A 16,823-nucleotide genomic window follows, 5' to 3' on the forward strand; every position below is an offset into this window, starting at 1 on the left:
GTGTGTGTGTGTGTGTTTCAAGGTGTGGCTGTTGTGAATGTGAATTTGGGCGTGACCATGTCCAGAGGTTAAGGGTATAAGGGGTTAGGAGCATGGTTAAGACAGCATTTTTTTGAGCCAAGCTGCTTAGGTAAAATCCCAGCTGTGCCACACCTAACTGTGTTACCCTGGACAAGTCACTTCTCTCTATTCCGCATCTATAACACAGGAGTTAGTTAATGTGCATATGGCTCTTAGAACAGTGCCCAGCACATGGTAAATGCCCAATAAATATTTACAGTTAATACACATGTGATTGTGGGCCCTACCAATTGTCTGGCTCAATTCTATCTGCTGTGCCCTCTCCAGTTAAACTCTTTCTTCCTTTATTCCAGCAACTGTCTGCTCACGGCAATACACACACCCACTCACACGAACACACGCACACACATGCACGCGCACATGCACACACGCGCACACCTGCACACTCACACGCACACAAATCCACTCGCACATACGCATGCTCAAACGCACACACGTCCGCATGCACGCACACACGCAGACACACGCAAGCGCACACACACACGGGCCTCCTCGTCTTCATTCACAAACCCCATTAGCTGCTGTTGTCTATGGGCTTCCTCGACAGACCGCGAGCCCCTCGCGGGGGCCAGAAACCAAGTATGGATCATCCCTATGCGCCTTCCTTTCAGTCTACACAAGGTTAATGGGGTTGACATATGGGTGTGACTTCCTGTCCAGGTCTCTGTAGCTTGTTCTCCTGGGGGTGGGGGGGGGGGGGTGTGTGTGTGTGTGTGATTGTTATTAGGCCTGCTAAGAAGAGGAGAGCAGTGTATCTGTCTCCCTCCTGGTGGGTGTGACAATGAGATTGGAAGCCATCTAAGATAGGCCAGGAGATGTATGTCTGGACAAACGTGCCCCAAGCCTGACGGCCCCCATTGTAGCCTCCCTCGCAAGCCGCGCCCCAGACTAGAGAGAGGGCCTGCGCATTCCTGTCCTGCCAGTCCGGCAGTTCCCTCTCCTGTCTCCTCAGCTTTACACCCAAAGCAACCCCTGCCTCAGGTCCAAGCCTGAGCCCGCGGCAGAACATTGGGCTGCCTCCCAGGCCCTGACACCCCCAGCCCCGAGGTCCTGTCCACCCGGCAGACAACTTGCCTTCCCCCTCGGGCCCCTTCCCCGACTAGGCCCCACGGACGAGGAGCTGAGCTCAGGGCCAAGGAATCCTGTCTCAAAAGGGGGGGTAGGATGAAATGTTTGGGGTCTGGGCTCTGATTGGCTGCGCCCGGGCCACGCCCCCAGCCCTTTCCCCTTTCTCCCCCCTCGAAAGGGGGGCGTGAAGGGAGCCGGGATCAGCCAGGGGCCAGCATGAGCCGGAGGGAGGGAAGTCTGGGTAAGGGGCTGAGGGACCGGACGCCGGGTCGCTGAGGGGCGCAGGAGTCAGAGGGATTGGGAGCTGGGGGTCTGGGTTTCCGCCACCCCCGGGTCCGGGAGGGGAGCGGCCTTGGCGGGGAAGGGCAGGGCTCCGGTGTCAGGTAACGAGTGAGCGGGTGAGTTGTGAGAAACAGCAGGCGCTAGGGTTTAGAGGAGGCCTGGGGCTGAGGTTTCAGGGACCTGGGCTCAGGGCTTAGATCACCGGTTCGAGTACACCCAGGGGGAGGACTGGGGTCGGGGCTGGGGCAGGACCCCTGCGTCCACTGAGTCTCGGGAAAGAATCAGAGCTGGGGGGCTGAAGGAAGGGGTAGAGTAAGGGAAGGCAGTCTTGGAGTCACAGGAAGTAGTGAGTGACAACAGGAGACGAAAGTCTGGGCTGCTGAGGATCGCGACTGGTGCTGGGAAACTTCGGGGTTGGGGCGGGGGCGGGGCACCGGGTCAGGACTACATTCCTCAGCATGCATCGGGCGCGCGCTGTGCGTTTCGGGAAATGGAGTCCCTCCCGGGGCGCCAGACACTGGCTCTTGCGGACCTTGATTCGCTGACTAGCCAGGCCAGCGCCTTGCATGGATGGGGCATCAGGGAGAGAAATGGAAATGGAAGTCAGTCTCCCTATCTGTAAAATGGGCCTTCAAGGCACATTTTGATATGAAGTTCTGTACTTCGATGATGTTGAAGTCCACTAGCAGTCACTGAGGTAGAAATATGTAAGCCCTGTCCTCAAAGGGCTCTCAGGCTAAGGCAGATACACACAGAAAAGCCATTAAAAGAGCTACCCTGGAACTCATGCAAATGGCCTTAAGTCAAAGGAAGGAGTTCGTTTATAAAGGAGAAGTGATTCTAGAGGCTTCACTGAGGAGGCAGTACAGTCATGCACTGCATAACAACATTTGGTCAACAGGTGGACCGCACAGACAATGGAGGTCCCATAAGATTCTATCCATTTTTAGCCTGGGCAACATGGCGAAACCCTGTCTCTACAAAAAAATACAAAAATTAACCGGGCGTGGTGGCGCATGCCTGGAGTCCCAGCTACACAGGAGACCCAGGCGGGAGGATCGCTTGAGCCCAGGAGGTCGAGGCTGCAGTGAGCCAAGATTGCACCACTGCACCCCATCCTGGGTGAAAGAGCGAGACTCCATCTCTCTCTCTCTCTCTCTCTCTCTTTCTCTTTTGGGATGGAGTCTTTCTCTGTTGCCAGGCTGGAGTGCAGTGGCCTCGGCTCACTGCCACCTCTGCCTCCTGGGTTCAAGCAATTCTCCTGCCTCAGCCTCCCAAGTAGCTGGGACTACAAGCGTGTGCCACCAAGTCCAGCTAATTTTTTTTTTTTTTTGTATTTTTAGTAGAGACGGGGTTTCATCATGTTGGCTAGGATGGTATTGATCTCTTGACCTCGTGATCCACCTGCCTCAGCCTTCCAAAGTGCTAGGATTACAGGTGTGAGCCACTGCGCCCGGACAATTTTTTTTTTTTTTTGAGACGAAGTCTCGGTCTGTCACCCAGGCTGGAGTGCAGTGACCTGATCTCAGCTCAATGCAACCTCCTCCTCCCAGGTTCAAGCGATTCTCATGCCTCAGGCCCCCTGGTAGCTGGGGTTACAGGCACCCACCATCATGCCTGACTAATTTTTGTATTTTTAGTAGAGACAGGGTTTCACCAGATGGTCCCGAACTCCTGACTTCAAGTGATCCGCCCGCCTCATCCTCCCAAAGTGTGGGATTAAAGGCGTGAACCACTGAGCCCAATGCCTGGCTAATTTTTGTATTTTTAGTAGAAACGGGGTTTCACCATGTTGGCCAGGCTGGCCTCAAACTCCTGACCTCAAGTGATCCGCCCACCTCATCCTCCCAAAGGGCTGGGATTACAGGCGTAAGCCACTGAGCCCAATGCCTGGCTAATTTTTGTATTTTTAGTAGAAATGGGGTTTCACCATGTTGGCCAGGCTGGTCTCAAACTCCTGACCTCAAGTGATCTGCCCATCTCGGGCTCCCAAAGTGCTGGGATTACAGGCGTGAGCCACCACACCTAACCGATATATATTATATAATAAAATACATACATATATATGTATTTTAACTGTAGCTTTTCTATATTTTTATTTATTCATTTATTTAGAGATAGGGTCTTACTCTGTTGCCCAGGCTGGAGTGCAGTGGCACACTCACAGCTCACTGCAGCCTCGACCTCCCGGGGTTCAAGTGATCCTCTCATCTCAGCCTCTCAAGTAGCTGGAACTACCGGCATGTGCCACCATGCCTGGCTTATATTTGTATTTTTTGTAAAGATGGGGTTTCACCATATCGCCCAGGCTGGTCCCAAACTCCTGGGCTCAAACAATCCACCTGCCTTGGCCTCCCGAAATGCTAAGATTACAGACATCAGCAATCTCACCCGGCCCTTTTCTATGTTTAGATACACAAATACCACTGTGTTCCAGTTGCCTGCTGTACTGTAACATGCTGTCCAGGTCTGCAGCCTAGGAACAATTGACTAACACCACATAGCCTGGGCGTGTAGCAGGCTGTACCACCTAGGTTTGTGTAAATACACTCTACGATGTATTTACGTACTCTACGATGAAATCGCCTAAGGATGCATTTCTCAGAATGTATCCATGTTGTTAAGCAAGGCATGACTGTCTTTGAATTTGACTTTAATAGGATTTCAACAGTGAATCGGGGACAGGCAATACATTTCAGGTAGACCACCTGCTTGACAAAGTTCTGGTGCCTCATTTTCCTTCAGTTGGAATGGGACAGACCCTGATGGGGTCAGGAACAAAGAGCCAGCGTGGGAGAGGTGATCAATGAGCAGGAGGTTGGCCATCCTCATTCCTCCCCCCTTTCCCACCAGAAGACCCCCAGACTGATTCCTCAGTCTCACTTCTTCCCCACTTGGAGGCCAAGATCCGTCAGACACACAGCCTTGCGCACCTCCTCACCAAATACGCTGAGCAGCTGCTCCAGGAATATGTGAGTGGGAATGGGGGTGGGGGTGCCGGGGGCCTGGGGAGTGGGAGCAGACATCACAGAGGTCCTCGATCACCCATTCTCTCAACCTCATTTTCCAACTGTGGAAATCAGGGCTCCTGAGAGGGACAGCAACTTGCCCCTGGCCACACAGCAAATTGGAAGAGGACCCTGTCTGTGACCCAGATGCCACTCTGTCCTCTCCAGCTTAGAGGCACCCTCCTCAGTGCTTTGTTTTTGAGAGGAGGCCTCGCTCTGTCGCCCAGGCTGGAGTGCAGTGGTGCCATTATGGCTCATTGCAGCCTCAACCTCCTGGGCTTAAGCAATCCTCCTGCCTTAGCCTCTCAAGTAGGTGGGGCCACAGGCACGCACCATCATGCCTGGGTAATTTTTTCATTATTTTGTAGAGGCAGGGTCTTGCTGTATTGCCCAGGCTGGTCTTGAACTCCTGGGATCAAGTGACCTTGGTGCTTTAAGTCAGAGGTAGCCAGGTAGCCTGGGGCAGTGAAGAGAACTCTGATCTGTATCTCAGGAAACCGAGGTTCTAGGCTCTGCGTGACCTTGACACCTCCCCTCCATGGGCCTTGGTCTCTCCCCAACAGTAAAAGGAGGCAGCTAAATATGATTAACTCTGAACTCTCCCACCTGGGATATTCAGGGAAGCCAAGAAGAGGTTCCAATCTGGAGCAACAGTTATCCCAAGAGGGCACTTTTACAGAAGACAGGGATCTGCTGACATCTTTAGTTGGGCAGAGGACCCTGCCCAAGGAAAGAAAATATTTCCCCAAATTACCCTTGTGTAGTGAAGGGAGGGTATAGCTTTGAATCAGACTGCAGGCCTGCCAACTTGTTAACTGTGAGCTTGGGCAGTAACAATAACATTAAAAATAATAATATAACAATTATGGCAGCGGATAGTGGGAGAATAGTGGCATAATAGAACTAGCTTTGGGCTGGGTGCGTTGGCTCATGCCTGTAATCCCATTGCTTTCGGAGGCTGAGGCAGGAGGATTGCTTGAGCTCGGGAGTTCGAGACCAGCCTGGGTAACACAGTGAGCCCTCATCTCTTAAAAAAGAAAAGAATAAAAGAAAAGAAAAGAAAAAGGAAAAGAAAAAAATAGCCAGGCGTGGTGGTGTATGCCTGTGGTTCCATCTACTCAGGAGGCTGAGTGTGGAGGATTGCTTGAGCCCTAGAGGCTCTGTGATCAAACCATTGCTCTCCACCCTTGGCGACAGTGTGAGACCCCATCTATTTAAAACAAACAAACAAAACTAGCTTTGTACTGCTATGAACTTTCGTTCAAATTCCAGCTCTGCCACTTCCTAGGGTAAGTCACTGTAGTCACTGTATCTCCAGCCCAACATTTTTTTTTTTTTTTTTTTTGAAATGGAGTTTCGCTCTTGTGGCCCAGGTTGGAGTGCAATGGTGTGATCTCAGTTCACTGCAACCTCCGCCTCCCAGGTTCAAGGGATTCTTCTGCCTCAGTCTCCTGAGTAGCTGGGATTACAGTCACCACCACCACATCTGGCTAATTTTTGTATTTTTAGTAGAGATAGGGCTTCACCATGTTGGCCAGGTGGGTCTTGAACTCCTGACTTCAGCTGATCTGCCTGCCTTGGCCTCCCAGAGTGCCTGGATTACAGGCGTGAGTCACCGTGCCCAGCCCCACATTTATCTTTCATTTGTTCATTCATATGATGTTGATTCATTGAGCCCCTGCTCAATGCAGGTACAGAGGTTGGGGAGGATAGGGAAGGGAATGAAGCCCCCTTGGCCCCTGGACTATCTTATATGATTTCCATGAAGACAGGACAGGAAGCTTCCCCATTCATTGTACAGATGAGGAGGCTGAGGCTCAGAGAAGGGAAGTGGTTTTGCCCCAAACTGCACAGCTAGTAAGTGGTGAAGATAGGATTTGAACTCCGGTCTGTAAGGTAACTTTAATAAAAGAGCTGACATTTTTACTGAACTCTTCCTGGGACCAGGCCCTGTCTTGAACACTTGACATGGTCATAACTGCTTTATGAAGTTGCTGCTGTTATTAGGTCCTATTTATTTATTTATTGAGACAGGGTCTGACTCTCACCCAGGCTGGAGGGCAGTGGTGCCATCATAGCTCATTGAAGCCTTGACCTCCTGGGCTCAAGCAATCCTCCCACCTCAGCCTCAGCCTCCGGAATAGCTGGAACTACAGACATGCGCCACCACACTCGCTATTTTTTTTTTTTTTTTTTTTTTAGAGCTGTGGTCTTGCTGTGTTGCCTAGGCTAGTCTCGAACCTCTGGGCTCAAGTGATTATCTCACCTTGGCCTCCCAAAGTGCTGACCTAAACTGGCCCAGTCTGGGTCCAGTTTAGGGAGGAAGAAACAGGCATTGGTGTCAAGCGCATGCCACTTTGTTTTGCCTTAAACAGAGCAGCTCTGTCAGGAGGGATTATCATCTGCAAGATGAGGAAACTGACGCCCCCAGAGAGCGGGTTGGAGAGCCCAGTTAACAGCCCCCTGCCCGTGCTCCGGGGCCCCGCTGACCCGCCGGCCGTGTCTCCGCAGGTGCAGCTCCAGGGAGACCCCTTCGGGCTGCCCAGCTTCTCGCCGCCGCGGCTGCCGGTGGCCGGCCTGAGCGCCCCAGCTCCGAGCCACGCGGGGCTGCCAGTGCACGAGCGGCTGCGGCTGGACGCGGCGGCGCTGGCCGCGCTGCCCCCGCTGCTGGACGCAGTGTGTCGCCGCCAGGCCGAGCTGAACCCGCGCGCGCCGCGCCTGCTGCGCCGCCTGGAGGACGCGGCGCGCCAGGCCCGGGCCCTGGGCGCCGCCGTGGAAGCGTTGCTGGCGGCGCTGGGCGCCGCCAACCGCGGGCCCCGGGCCGAGCCCCCCGCCCCCACCGCCTCTGCCGCCTCCGCAACCGGGGTCTTCCCCGCCAAGGTGCTGGGGCTCCGCGTTTGCGGCCTCTACCGCGAGTGGCTGAGCCGCACCGAGGGCGACCTGGGCCAGCTACTGCCCGGGGGCTCGGCCTGAGCGCCGCGGGGCAGCTCGCCCCGCCTCCTCCCGCTGGGTTCCGTCTCTCCTTCCGCTTCTTTGTCTTTCTCTGCCGCTGTCGGTGTCTGTCTGTCTGCTCTTAGCTGTCTCCATTGCCTCGGCCTTCTTTGCTTTTTGTGGGGGAGAGGGGAGGGGACGGGCAGGGTCTCTGTCGCCCAGGCTGGGGTGCAGTGGCGCGATCCCAGCACTGCAGCCTCAACCTCCTGGGCTCAAGCCATCCTTCTGCCTCAGCTTCCCCAGCGGCTGGGACTACAGGCACGCGCCACCACAGCCGGCTAATTTTTTATTTAATTTTTTGTAGAGACGAGGTTTCGCCATGTTGCCCAGGCTGGTCTTGAACTCCTGGGCTCAAGCGATCCTCCCGCTTCAGCCTCCCTAAGTGCTGGGATTGCAGGCGTGAGCCACTTTCCCAGCCTCTCTTGCTTTGCCTGCCCCGTTCTCTTAACTCTTGGACCCTCCTCGTCTGCATGGTAACTCCGTCTGAGTCTACCATTTTCTTGCTCTCCCTCCTTCCTTGGGCCTGCCTCAGTTCCCTTTGGCCTCCCCCTTTACCCAGCTTTTGGGGTGTCTCTGTTTTTTCCATCCCCACTTCCTGCCTTCTCGTGGCCCTGTGTGAGCGCATGTGTACATCTCAGCCGTATCTCCAGGAGGTGACACCTTCTCTCCTTGTCCCCATCTAGCCGTCTCTCTGTGCTTCCCTGGCCAGGGGCGTGCCTGCTGGTCCTATGTGGGGAAGGCTACTCCGCATCTCAGCCACCTTCCTCAGGCTCACTCCACCTACATCCCCAGTCTGCCACACCCCATCCCTTTGGGCCTCAGCCCTGTCCCTTTGATGTCTTCCTTTCCTTCAGCCCCTCTGCCCTGTCCCTGCACACCTCCACTGCCTCCCAGCAGATCTGTGGAGACAAAACAAGCAACACCTTAAAAGAGTTTTATTTCTGAAAATAAATTAATTTTTTGTAAATAAAATGTTTAAAAATAAAAAAGAAACTAAAGTTACCTGTATATATAGTTGTTGAAAATGGGGAGACAGCTTTAGGGAGAAAAGGACCCTTGGGATGCAGCCAAGTCCCCCAGACATGCCCAAGAAGCCCAGCAGTATAAATAGGAGGCTGACAGCCCCTGGCCAGTGGTGCCCTCTGCCAGCCCAGAACAGGAAGTGAATGTGTCCTAACAGGAAACAGATGTGATGCAGTCCTTAGTTCTTCAAGAATTGGGCTTCCATGGATCAGGAAGTGGAGCCCCTGAGGACAGGAAGTGGAACAGTAGCCCCAGAGAGACAGGCCAAGGAGGGGAGCCAATGAACTTTAGCAGGAAGAAGGAAGCCTATCCGCTTAGAAAGGCGGGCTCTTCATACAGGGAATGAGGTAGACAGAGACAGGTAGGCAGCCCCAACCGTCCCAAAATTACAAAAAGGGGAAGGTCTCAGGGAGAGCCTAGGAAGGGGACCAACTGTCCTCTCCCTGTAGAGTGACAGGTGAAGCCTCTTTGGAGAGGTGCATCTTTCCAACCAGGAAGTGGACACCCAGTACCACTGGATGGGTAACCCATGGAATGGCATCCATGGAGGTTGACCCAGACCTAGAAGGCAGGCCAGAGGACCTGGGCCGGAAGGCCCTGAAATAAGGAAATTGAGGCCTGGCTCCCAGGAAATATTCCCAGACATGGCACCCAAGCCCCGTCTGCTAGACAAGGTTTATCTCCTTTTCTAGCCCACAAGCAAGGCAGAAAAGAGGCCATTGTGAAAGAGGAAGTGCTGCAGCCTCTGACAGGAAGTCCTACCCCTCTATGCTGAGTACTTAGCCTTGAGCAGAGCCAAGTCTCTCACAGCTCGGTCTGTCCAGTGGCCATATTCCTGGGTCACCACGTAGCCTCGACATTTCCTCTCAAAGGCCGAGGCCCCAAAGGCAGCAAGCCCTAGAGTATCCTCTTCTGGGGGGATTGGCAGCCCCAGGGCCGTCATGATGGCGGCCATATTGCCCAGCAGGCCTTGGGCCCTGAGTCTCGCAGCCCCAAGCTGAGCCAGCAGGATGGGACTGCCAGGGTTCAGGTCGCTCTGGTCGTCCTCCACGAGCTGGAGGTGCTGGGTCAATGCCAGGAAGGCCCTCTGGGGAAGGCTCAGCCGTTCCCCGTCATCCAGGGCGTGCCAGGTCTTAAAGAAGGCGGTGGCAGGAGGCAGGCTGCTGAGCTGGAGCTCAGGGTCACTAAAGGGGCTGCCCTGGTACTGGAGCTGCAGGAGGGACAGAGACAGACAGGAGTGAGGGGACCAGAGCGGTGCCTGGGACTCTGACTTCACGCCTGCCCACTGAGACTGGCTTCTTTCCAGGAGTCGTCACTTGCTGCGTCTCAGGGAGCTGCTGGGATGTCCTGACACAGGGCAAGGGCCCTAGGAGGCTCAGGTGTGTCATCCTCTGCACGCTAGCTGTGCAACGTGGAGTCACAAGCTTCAGAAATTCCCACCTGGCAGTGTTATGAAGATTATAGGAAATAATATATATAAAGCCCTTAGCAGGCCGGGCACGGTGGCTCACAGCTGTAATCCTGGCACTTTGGGAAGCCGAGATGGGTAGATCACTTGAGGTCAGGAGTTTGAGACCAGCCTGGTTAACATGCCAAAACCCTGTCTCTACTAAAAATACAAAACTTAGCCAGCGGTGGCAGTGCACGCCTGCTATGCCAGCTACTCAGGAGGCTGAGGCACGAGAATCACTTGAACCCAGGAGGCAGAGGTTGCAGTGAGCCGAGATCATACCACTGCACTCTAGCCTGGGCGACAGAGTGAAACTGTAAAAAAAAAAAAAAAAGAGCACTTAGCACAGAGTCTAATATACAACACAGCATCTGATATACAATAAGGGTGTGATAAGCCATCATTAATTAATAATATATTTATGTTAATATCAATCAATGAACACTATGATTACATTATTTACTATAATGTTTTCTTTTCTTTTATTATTTATTTATTTATTTTGATACAGAGTTTTGCTCTTGTTGCCCAGGCTGGAATGCAATGGTGCGATCTTGACTTACTACAACCTCTGCCTCCCAGGTTCAAGCGATTCTCCCACCTCACCCCCCAAGTATCTGGAAACCCAGATTACAGGCACACGCCACAACACTTGGCTAATTTTGTATTTTCACTATGTTGGTCAGGCTGGTTTCGAACTCCTGACCTCAGGTGATCTACCTGTCTCAGCCTCCTAAAATGCTGGGATTACAGGCACGAGCCACCACACCCAGCCAACTGTAATATTTTAAACCAAGTATATTATTGACAATGTAGTTACAGCCTGGTATCTTTTTTATTTATGGCATTTAGTTATGTTTGTTTATTTTATTTTATTTTATTTTATTTCATTTATTTCCCGAGATGGAGTCTTGCTCTGTCGCCCAGGCTGGAGTGCCTTGGCATGATCTCTGCTCACTGCAACCTCCGCCTCCCGGGTTCAAGCAATTCTCCTGCCTCAGCCTCCCGAGTAGCTGGGATTACAGATATGTGCCACCATTCCCGGCTAATTTTTGTATTTTTAGTAGAGATGGAGTTTCACCATGTTGGCCAGGCTGGTCTCGAACTCCTTACCTCAAGTGATCCACCCCACCTCAGCCTCCCAAAGTGCTGGGATTACAGGCATAAGCCACCATGCCTGGCCTGTTAATTTTATTACAATCATTAATAAATACTTGTTAATATTATTACATTTAATTGAGAACCTTCCCCATCAAAGTTCTTACTTCCACAAAGTAAGATCGCCAGCATCTTTTTTTTTTTTCCTCTAGGACAGGGACTCACTCTGTCACCCTGGCTGGAATGCAGTGGTGCAATCTGGCCTCACTGCAACCTCCACCTCCCGGGTTCAAGAGATTCTTTTGCCTCAGCCTCTTGAGTAGCTGGGACTAAAGGTGTGCGCCATCACACCTGGCTAATTTTTGTATTTTTAGTAGAGACGGGGTTTTGCCATGTTGGCCAGGCTGGTCTCGAACTACTGACCTCAGGTGATCTTCCCACCTCAGCCTTCCAAAGTGCTGGGATTATAGGTGTAAGCCACAGCCCCCAGCCCTGGGACCTTAGTGCACACTGATAGATGTCCTAACTGGCAGATTGCCTGGTCCCATTTTACAAGTGGAAAAACTGAGGCTAAGGGTGCCCAAGGCTATCCAGGGAATAGTGACAGCTGTGGGACTAGAAACTAGGTCGAAAGGTTCAGTCACTTCACAGGGGCCAGAAATCTGGCCCAGAGAAAGAGCTCCAGATGTCAGGGGCTCCAGGGCCAGGCAGATCGTGTCAGTTGTGAAGAAGGCAGGACTACGATGCCAGGTGGGAGTTTTGACCGACAGTATCCCTGTGCCTGCTATAGACAGGCATTCCATTCATATTCAAACTTTGAACAGGAGCTGTATGGGCCAAACAAAAAAACAGCTGTGGGTCAGACTCAGCCAGCAGGCTTCCAGCTTTAACTTTGAGATGGTGTAGGAGGCCATGGAAAGGGGAGGAAATTCCACAGACCTGGCTTCAGATCCTGGCACTGCCAGTTATTAGCTCTGTGACCTCAGGCAAATTATTCACCCCCCTCTAAGACTCAGTTTCTTCATCTGTAAAATGGATTATAATTCCACCTGCTAGAACTGTTTGAAGAGTCAGTAAGATAATGGGGGTAAAGGACAGGCACAGTGGCTCACGTCTGTAATCCCAGCACATTGGGAGGCTAAGGCAGGTGGATCAGTTGAGGCCAGGAGTTCAAGACCAGCCTGGCCAATATGGTGAAACCCTGTCTCTACTAAAAATACAAACATTAGCCAGGCGTGGTGACATGCACCTGTAATCCCAGCTACTCGGGAGGCTGAGGGACAAGAATCACTTGAACCCGGGAGGTGGACGTTGCAGTGGCCGAGATCACACCACTGCACTCCAGCCTGGGTGACAGACATTGGGGGTAGAGTGCCAAGCAGGCATGGGCCCAGGTAATCACACAGCATGAATGGTGGGGAATTAAATGTGGCTGTGTAAAGCCCTTCTCTCTCGGTGTGTCCTTTGAACACTGTCACAGTCCTAGGAGGTCAGCAAAGGCACGCTCAGCATCCCATTTTGCAGATAAGAAAGCTGAGACCAAGAGAGGAAGAATGACTTGCCTAAGGTCACCCAGCCACCAGTGACATGAGTGGCACAAGTGAGTGTGGCTCTAGTGAACACTAGAGTGTTACAGGCATCCCTGTCCCCTCGGGCCATGGAGGAGTCTTCTGGACTTGCTCTGCTCACCCTACCCATGGCAGGGCCTGGGAGGCAGCATCCCTCTCCCCTCATCCCCTGCTCATGCCCCTTGTCACTCATGTAAGTCCGCAGCAGCGCTGAGGTGTTCTTCTGCATGTAGAGGGCCAGGCTATAGGCTTGACTGATGGGCTCAGCCGGGGAGATGGAGGCTGCTGAGCTGAGGGGTGGCGACAGCAGGGTTAGCAGGCAGAGGTGGGCTGGCAGAGGAAGCCGGAGGTCAGCACCAAGGCCTCGACCCTGCCTCCGATTCATTCATTCATCTCCACAACTCCGGAAAAGGTCCCATCCCTTGTGGGCTACAGCGATCTTGCATGTCCAAGTCAGTGACAAACCCTCCTGCAGGTAGATTATCCTGGCCCAGAACCCTCTGAACTCCAGGCTCATTGATTCAGCTACTTGACATTTTCACTTGAATATTAGTAAGCATCTCAAACCCAAAATATCCAGGGTTTAATTCTGGAATATTCCCCCCAAGCCCCTCCTCTCCTAGGCTCCCCTGTCTCAGGTAAAGGCATTACAATTCTTCCAATTGTTCAGGCCAAAGTCATGGTGTGCTCTTTGATGCTTCATTTTTTTTCTTACTCTGCATACCCAATCCCACAGGAAATCCTGCTAGCTCTATGCTTTAAAGGCAGCCAGCACAAGTGTGAATTTTTTCCTTCTTTTAGAGATGGCGTCTTGCTCTGTCACCCAGGCTGGAATACAGGGGTGTGATCATAACTCACTGCAGCCTCGAATTCCTGGGAGCAGGCGATCCTCCCACCTCAGCCTCCCAAGTAGCTGGGACTACAGATCCACACCACCACACTCAGTTAATTTTTTAAATTTTATGTGGAGACAGGGTCTCGCTATGTTGCCCAGACTGGTCTCCAACTCCCGGCCTCAAGCAATCGTCCTGCCTCGGCCTCCCAGAGTGCTGGGATTACAGGTGTGAGCCACTCCACCTGGCTGCATGCTTATTTTAAATGTAAATAGATGCTGTCAAATTGTCCTCTCAAAGATCTGGTCCAAGCTGGGCGCGGTGGCTCATGCCTATAATCCCAGCACTTTGGGAGGCCAAGGCGGGTGGACCACAAGGTCAGGAGTTCGAGACCAGCCTGGCCAATATGGTGAAACCCTGTCTCTACTAAAAATACAAAAAAATTAGCCAGGCGTGGTGGCAGGTGCCTGTAATCCCAGCTACTCAGAAGGCTGAGGCAGGAGAATTGCTTGAACCTGGGAGATGGAGGTTGCAGTGAGCCAAGATCAAGCCACTGAACTCCAGCCTGGGTGACACAGTGAGACTCTGTCTCAAAAAAAAAAAAAAAAAAAGGCCGGGCACGGTGGTTTATGCCTGTAATCCCAGCACTTTGGGAGGCCAAGGCTGGCAGATCACAAGGTCAGGAATTCAAGACTGGCCTTGCCCACATGGTGAAACCCCGTCTCTACTTAAAAATGCAAAATTAGCTGGGCATGGTAGTGTGTGCCTGTAATCCCAGCTACTCAGGAAGCTGAGGCAGGTGAATCGCTTGAACCCAGGAGGCGGAGGTTGCAGTGAGCTGAGCTCTCGCCATTGCACTCCAGCCTGGGTAATAGAGTGAGACTTTGTCTCGAAAAAAAAAAAAAAAAGAAGAAGATCTGGTCCAGTTTATGTTTCTACCAACAGTGTGAGGCTCGGAGAGGAGGAGAATGACCTAAGGTCACCACCCAGGAGAAACAGAGATGAGAGGCAAACCCACGGCGGCCTCCTTCATCCCCCTTGCCACATTCCTGAGTTCCCAGAGTTCAGTAGCAACTCAGAGAAGCCTGAGAGGGAAGACCATTTCATTCCTTCATTTGACAAACTTCGGGCTTGCAGTGGTTCACACCTGCAATCCCAATATTTTGGGAAGATCGCTTGAGCCCCAGAGTTCGAGACCAGCCTGAGCAACATAGGAGATCCCATCTCTACAAAAAGTTAAAAAAAAAAAAATTATGCCAGGTGCAGTGGTTCACGCCTGTAATCTCAGCACTTTGGGAGGCCGAGGCAGGTAGATCACTTGAGGTCAGGGGTTCGAGACCAGCCTGGCCAACATGGTGAAACCCTGTCTCTACTACCAATACAAAAATTAGCCAGCTGTGGTGGTGGGCACCTGTAATCCCAGCTACTCGGGAGTCTGAGGCAGGAGAATCACTTGAACCCAGGAGGCAGAGGTTGCAGTGAGCCGAGATCATGCCACTGCACACCAGCCTGGGCAACAGAGCAAAAACTCCGTCTCAAAAAAAAAAAAAAGAATTAGCGTAACCTGGTGTCGTGCACCTGTGGTCCCAGCTATTCAGGAGGCTGAGGCAGGAGGATCACCTGAGCCCTGGAGTTTAAGGCTGCAATGAGCAAAGATTCTGCCACTGCACTCCAGCCTGGGCCACAGAGCAAGACCCTGTCTCAAAAACCAAACAAACCAACAAAAAAAGCCACAGTTGGATCACTGCACCACTTTCTGTCACACTAGCTTTACAATTTTCTTGTTAGTACACATATTATGTGTCTGCAGAATGAAATTTCCATGAGGCCATGGATTTTTGTCTGTTTGTTCACTGCTGTCTCCCCAGATGCTTCCAACGGTACCTAGCACATGATAGGCATTCAATAAATATTTGTTGAATTAATGATGAAGGAAGCCTTGATGTAGGGGGATTTGGAGGTTTTCAGCAGGTGCAAAGAGAGCTGGACACCTGAGTCAGAGAGAGGAGGGGCTCTGCGGGTCCCCCTGTCCTGTGTCTCTGGGGCCTGGCGCTCCTGCCCCTCACTCACCCAGTGAACAGCTCATGCTCTCTCCTCGGTTTCTTCCTCTCCGCAGCCTCTGGGTCTTTCAGGACACCTGTCCTTCTGCCCCTCAGGTGTCTTTATACCTGGGGCTGAGCCCTGGGGTGGCCCAAGAGGGAGGGAGGGAGTCACATCCTGGGGAGAGGGGCAGGAGCAGGCAGGGCCCTGGCAAAGAATGAGAGACAGACCTGGCCACCAGACAGGACAGGGAGCGGGTGGGAGGACCCAGAAGGGGGACATATGTTCCGCACGGGGAGGCCTCGTGTGCAGAAGCCCCAGAGGAAGGAAATGGGTAGGGAAGGGGACACAGATGGGACCCCCAGGCCCCTCCAGCTCCCAAACTCGACCCTAAACCCTGGTGGCTGGGAGGCAGGGGGCGAGGGCATGATGGGGATTATCCAGGGACAAAGGGGCCGCCCCGCTCCCTGCTGTTCTGCACGTCCTGGGATCCAGTTTCCCAGAGGAGGCCGCCCCCTGCTCCGCCCCACAGGGACCCAGGCGCTGGGCCCAGGCTCCCAAGGAGTTTGGAAAAAGGACAGGAGGGATGGTGTGTGAGCAACATCATCGTCCACACCCAGGTTCACCCTTAGGCACAGGAACAGTCACACGTCTACACAGGCATTTGCACGTGGGCACACACAGGCATGAGAACACACTTTCATGCGCTCATTCATTCAGGACTTATGGGCCCTGACTGTGCACCAGTCCCTGTTTTAAGTGCTGGGGACAGAGTATAGAACAAGACAGACAAAAATCCCTGCCCTTGTGGAGCTGACACTTTAGTAGACATGGGTACATATATGTGGGATCATGCCAGGCCTACACACATCACACACAGAGTCCCAGACACATGCGTGCACACAGGGGAACCCATAGTGCATCCCTGGGGGCCAGCCAGAGGCACCTACACAGAGCAGACGTGGGACACACACCTCATGCCCATACATGCACGCAGAGATGGGGACCAGGGGTCATGGGATCTGGCCACGTCTTAGCCTCTGATACACTAGGAGATCTCACCCCTCTGCCCAGGCACAACACACTTGGACTTACACACACACACCTAAGACACTGTCCCTCAGGGAAGCCTTGCAGCAGAGGGGCAGGGTCGGAGAGGCAGACGCTGGGTTCTGGTCTTTCTCCAGTACTTCCCCAATCTCTCCATCATGGAACCAATGTTAATTCTCATCCCTGCCACCCCCTGAGTCAGGCAGTGATCGGTCAGACTCCCACCCTAGCGGGCAGGAATACTGCTCCACCCTAGCTTCCCTGGTCAGGTGGTGACCTGGAGGCAGAGGGGCCCACACAGTCACTCAAGAGGTGTTTTATTTTTATTTTT

At 52.9% G+C, this 16,823-nt stretch overlaps 2 protein-coding genes across 3 annotated transcripts; one reads left to right on the forward strand and one right to left on the reverse strand.

The window, feature by feature from the left end:
• The first annotated feature begins 1,325 nt into the window (after positions 1 to 1,325).
• CTF1 (cardiotrophin 1) lies at positions 1,326 to 8,432 on the forward strand. Of its 2 annotated transcripts, none has more exons than XM_031002757.2 (3): positions 1,326 to 1,390; positions 4,288 to 4,403; positions 6,951 to 8,432. In XM_031002757.2, the coding sequence occupies exons 1-3, from the start codon at positions 1,366 to 1,368 to the stop codon at positions 7,410 to 7,412; spliced, it is 603 nt and encodes a 200-aa protein (XP_030858617.1). In that variant the 5' UTR covers positions 1,326 to 1,365; the 3' UTR covers positions 7,413 to 8,432. The 2 variants fall into 2 exon arrangements, with proteins under 2 accessions (XP_030858617.1, XP_030858616.1); XM_031002756.2 differs by having other exon boundaries at positions 1,328 to 1,390; positions 4,285 to 4,403.
• A 787-nt stretch (positions 8,433 to 9,219) lies between these two features.
• On the reverse strand, positions 9,220 to 15,488 carry LOC101126398 (cardiotrophin-2). The gene is made up of 3 exons (XM_019012522.1): positions 15,473 to 15,488; positions 12,763 to 12,899; positions 9,220 to 9,663 (listed from the first exon to the last, which is right to left on the reverse strand). The coding sequence occupies exons 1-3, from the start codon at positions 15,486 to 15,488 to the stop codon at positions 9,220 to 9,222; spliced, it is 597 nt and encodes a 198-aa protein (XP_018868067.1).
• Between the last annotated feature and the right edge of the window lie 1,335 nt (positions 15,489 to 16,823).

Source organism: Gorilla gorilla, chromosome 18 (assembly GCF_029281585.2).
Source record: "Gorilla gorilla gorilla isolate KB3781 chromosome 18, NHGRI_mGorGor1-v2.1_pri, whole genome shotgun sequence".
NCBI lineage: Eukaryota > Metazoa > Chordata > Mammalia > Primates > Hominidae > Gorilla > Gorilla gorilla.